The sequence below is a fragment of the Fulmarus glacialis genome, unplaced genomic scaffold (genome assembly GCF_000690835.1).
Source record: "Fulmarus glacialis isolate BGI_N327 unplaced genomic scaffold, ASM69083v1 scaffold828, whole genome shotgun sequence".
NCBI classification, from domain to species: Eukaryota; Metazoa; Chordata; class Aves; order Procellariiformes; family Procellariidae; genus Fulmarus; species Fulmarus glacialis.
The window spans coordinates 90684-95008 of NW_009226154.1; the positions used below are offsets into that span (position 1 = coordinate 90684).

General features: G+C 58.8%; 1 protein-coding gene across 1 annotated transcript in view; it reads right to left on the minus strand.

Moving 5' to 3' along the window:
* Window positions 1-3799: 3799 nt before the first annotated feature.
* The window catches only part of LURAP1 (leucine rich adaptor protein 1), a gene marked incomplete at its 5' end in the record, with an annotated part of 665 nt that continues 139 nt past the window's right edge, over window positions 3800-4325 (minus strand). The window contains 1 exon segment of the mRNA XM_009582700.1: window positions 3800-4325. This exon segment is cut by the window's right edge and continues 16 nt beyond it. Within this exon segment, the coding sequence (XP_009580995.1) occupies window positions 3800-4325 (526 nt within the window).

The following is a 4325-nucleotide window of genomic DNA, read 5'->3' on the forward strand; positions in this document are numbered from 1 at the left end:
AGGGAGCATCCCCCCCCTCAGCCCCGAGGAAGGTGGGGGTGCCAGGATCCGGCCCCGCAGGCTGCGCTTGCACCCACACATCCCCTGCACCCACTTCCCAGGACACCCCATGGTGAGGCACCCCATGCCGGCAAGCCCACGGGGTTGTGTGGGGCCATGGGGCTGCCAGACCAAAGGCCACGGTGGTTGGCAGAGGGGCTGGATGCCAGGCTCTTCCCCCCCCCAAAAAAGGTTATTTTCACGCAGCCTCCCCGCAGGAACTAACATAAATTGCTTAAATGGCTGCAGCGCTCAGGGGTAGGCCCTTTCGGAGCCAAGCTGCACGCAGGGAGGGGAAAGCCCAGGGGACTTTTTAATAACTAGCAAGGGGAGCTATTAAAGTGTTTTACTGCCTCGTTAAGACAGTCTAATCTCTCTGTATATCTTAAAAAACAAAAAATTGGCTTGCTGGTGTTTTTATTGTAAGAGAGGTGGGGGTTTTCTGGCACAGGCTGGGGTCCCGCCCGCCTTTTTTGCTTTTTTCCTGCTTTATCTGCTTGTTTTCTTACCTGATCCCGGCACTGAACAGCCCAAGAACAGCCCAAGGGCAGCAGCAGGCAGGGCCAGGCAGACCGCTCCTCCCCGGGCAGCGGCAAGGAGAGAGGCTGCAGATCTGCGCTGCGGGCTGTTTCCCACCCATGGGTGCTCTGCACCCCATTGCTGCACCCACCTTACAACAAGACACAGGTTCGCAGAGTGTTTTCCCAGGGCAGGTTTGGGACACGTTGGGTCCGCATGTGCCTGGGCAAAGCCCAGAGGTGGGTGACCCCTCGTCCAGGCAGCCCGGAGACAGGGCAGGGAATGGCAGGAAAAATGTGAGAAGGTCTTATCCACCCCTCCAGCTCCAGGGGCTGGGATTTGGGGGATACCCAGGTTTTGGGGCTATGGGCAACTTAGGCTCCTGTAAGCTAGGCTGAAGAGTCCGTGCCCGGGAGCCCCAGCAAAGGCTCATCTGCGGCGATACAGAGCCGACCGACCACCGGGGTCTAGGTTTGGAAGAGGAATGTGCTGGGCTTTTTGTTTCTAAGGTTTTCTTCATTTTATTTTATTTTATTTTTTACCTCCACCCAGCAGAAAATGGGGAAATCCTGCCGCGTCCTGCTGGCTCCAGCAGCCCCCTCTCCATCTGCAAAAGCTCACAGTTTCAAAGCCAGGAGCCGGAACGGATGCTGAGGCCGGGATGGCAGGGCTGGATAAGCAGCTTGTGCTTGCTTTGGAAAGGCTGATGTTTGCATGAGCACCGGCTCCAGTGGTTTTAAAGGGACCCACCCAGGAGCAAATCCCAACAGCCTGAAATCAGAGCTGTGGCTGCTCCTGCCCTGGGCTGGGCTGGATAAGCCTCTGCCCTACACCCAGACCCCGCCTGAACGTCCCGGGTAGAGAGGCACAGCTAACAGGGCTGGCAAACACCTAGGAAGATCTTCCCTGGAAATTTGGGGCAGGAAGGGCGAAGCTGCCATCTGTAACTGGAGACATAGTTCAGCCGAGCTCAAGATGCCCCATCTCCCAGAGATCCAGTCTCACCAGCATCCTCGCTCCCAGCAGATGTGCTCAGGTACCCGACTGCTTCAGGAAGCGTGATTTTTAAGTGTCACCACCCTGATGCGAGAAGGGACAGATCCCTGGACACGTGGTCTGTGCCTGTTTCAGGACTGGGGGCTAAACCTGCCCTGCCTGCAGAGCTGCTGGCAGCTCCAGGGCACTTCAGACCAGAGCCTAGAAACCCCCACAAGCTCGGCAAAGCACCAACAGCGTGGCCTGGGAGAAACGCTACCATTTATTAAGCCAGATATTTTTTGTCGAGAATGATTTTAACACCGCTGGAGGACTTATCCCGTCATCCCCCAGGGACCCTCAGCAGATTCATTGCATGCAGGGCTAGAACGAAAGCGGGGGACAGCTGGGCTTGGGGGACATAGTGGCTTAGTGGCAGCGCTGGAGCTATGCAGGGAGCCATGAGCTGCTCACAGGCGACGGCAAGCCAAGCACGGCTGCTCCGGGGCAGGCAGATGAGATGCTCGCATAGGGCAGCCTGGTCCTGGTTTGCTGGGATTCCCCCAAGTCCTCGGCAGGTGCCATCTCTGGGAATTTTGGACGTTGTCCTGCTCTCCATGTCCATCCAGGGAAGCCCTGAGGATCTGCAGGGGAAGGGAGGGTGCTCAGGGTCTCGGCACGGAGGGTAGTTTCCACTGAAGGTGCTGCTTGAGAGACACAAACCTGTCGTGTACCTGACCACCTTCCTAACCATGGCCAGCTCACATCTCACATCTAGAAAGAGTCACAGCCAGGTCTTTCCTCTCTCTTGGCTTCCCATTGACATTGGAGATGTCGTCCCCGCTCCCACCATCCCAGCAAGGAAAGAACCAGGCTGCGACCCACGCAGGCACCACGAGAGCAAAGCCATCACAGCACTCAGCTGGGGACAGATGCACCCGCGGGTTGTGAAGCCAGGACCCTCCAGGCTTGTCCACGCACATGGAAGTGCCCCTCTCCTTGAAGCAGGGGGCTGCAGGATGCATTGTCTGGTGAAGGGAGCGGGTCCTGCCCAAGCTTACACAGAGCTCCAGCTGCAAGCCATGCTCTACAAGCCAGCGAGGGGCGGGGGGTGGACAGTAAAAAGGCACAGGCAGAAGCCAAGGCTAAAAGGACAGAGAAGACGTCTCCAGGGCAGGGTCACTGCAAATCCACCCCGGCAGAGGAGCCTCACGTTGCTGGTAGGGGGCAGAGACCTGGCACCATTCATCACACAGATGGAGAATCCCGGCCATCACCCCCCTCACGCTGCGTCAGGGGAAAGCACGAGCCTTTCTGAGTCTGAGCCCCGCAGGCTCTGCCAGGCTGCCCGTACGCTGCCACGTCCCGGGGTTTCTGCAGGACCTGGTCCCAAGGTGGGAGACAGTCCAGAAACAAACTGGGAGAACTGGATCTCCATCTTCCACCCAGTGTTCTGCCCCTCTCGTGTAATCACATCGGGAAGAGAAGTCTGCAGCGTCATCCTTCCTCCGCAGGGCACGGACAAAGGCTCCCCAGCCCAACAGGAGCACCTACAGTGACCGCCCTGATCACGTTTCAGGTCAGCTTCACAGAGGTGTTTAAACCAGGCAGGGCTTCATCTGCCGGGAAGGGGGTTTTAGCATCCACCATGTGCTGTGGCCAAACCCCAGGTGCCCCAGGTCAACTCTACCCTGGATGGACACTGGCCTTGAAGACAATGATGGAAATGAGCACATCCAGCAGGGATGCCCTGCTGATGGTCCTGCCCCGCACCTTGCACCGAGCATGCTGGTGCCAGCGAGCTGCGGATGCGTGGGAGCATCTCCTGTCCTCCCTGGGTAGCTGGTTTGGGGGAAGTGTCCCCAGTTTTTGCAGGTGGGAAGCTGAGGATTAGAGGGCAGAGGTGGAGCCAGGGAGAGGTCCCAGGAGTCCCGCTGTCCCAGGCTTCCCCACCAACCCTTCCCCGCCACCAACCTCAAGGACAACAAGAGGAGTGACCAGCCACCTTGCAAGTACCACCCCAGAGCAAAGGATTAAATTTAAGGGGACCCATCTCATCCCACCTCTCCCAGAAATTTGCCACAGGGCGGGCACCCCATCCCTTAGGGCTGCATCACCAAAAACTGACGGGGAGGTCAGAGGAACAGTGCAACACCACCAAGCCAGCCTGTCCCCCCCTCTCCAGCCACCCCAACTCTCCCAAGCAGAGACAAATGAAGCAGAGCAGGCAGTTGGGAGAGCTGGACTGGGAAGGCGAAGCCACGGGCTACAAGAATGTCACATCATCCTGAGATTGGAGCCAGCGCCAGTGGGCATCGTACTCCAGGTGCAGTTTGCTGTTGAGTTTGCAGTTCTCGAAGTCAGCCTCGGCTTTCCGAGCCTTCCCACCCGCGTTCCCCTGCCTCTCCCCGGCCCCCGATGGCAATTTGGTGTCTCTGCCTGGTTCCACAGGGGAGGGCTGCTGGCCCAAATACCCGTTGGCCACCTGGGACTCCTTAGCAAACCGGTGATCCTGGGGCAGCCCGGGCGGGGAGAGGTCCACGTGGGGCCACTCGTGCTCCGCTTTGCCCTTCTCTTGCTTTGCAAGACCCCTCTCGGGGTTGATCCTGACCCAATCCTGCTCCGCTCTGACCAGGGCTCTGCCCGGCACGGATGCGGCGGCGGTTTCGGCGGCGTTTTGGGAATACTCATCCATGTCATCGGCCAATGTGTCCAGGTAGCTACCGACGGAGATGCTGTCCAGCCTGTCGTTGGGGTCCTGCAGGCTGTCCCAGCTGCCCCGCCGCGAGGCC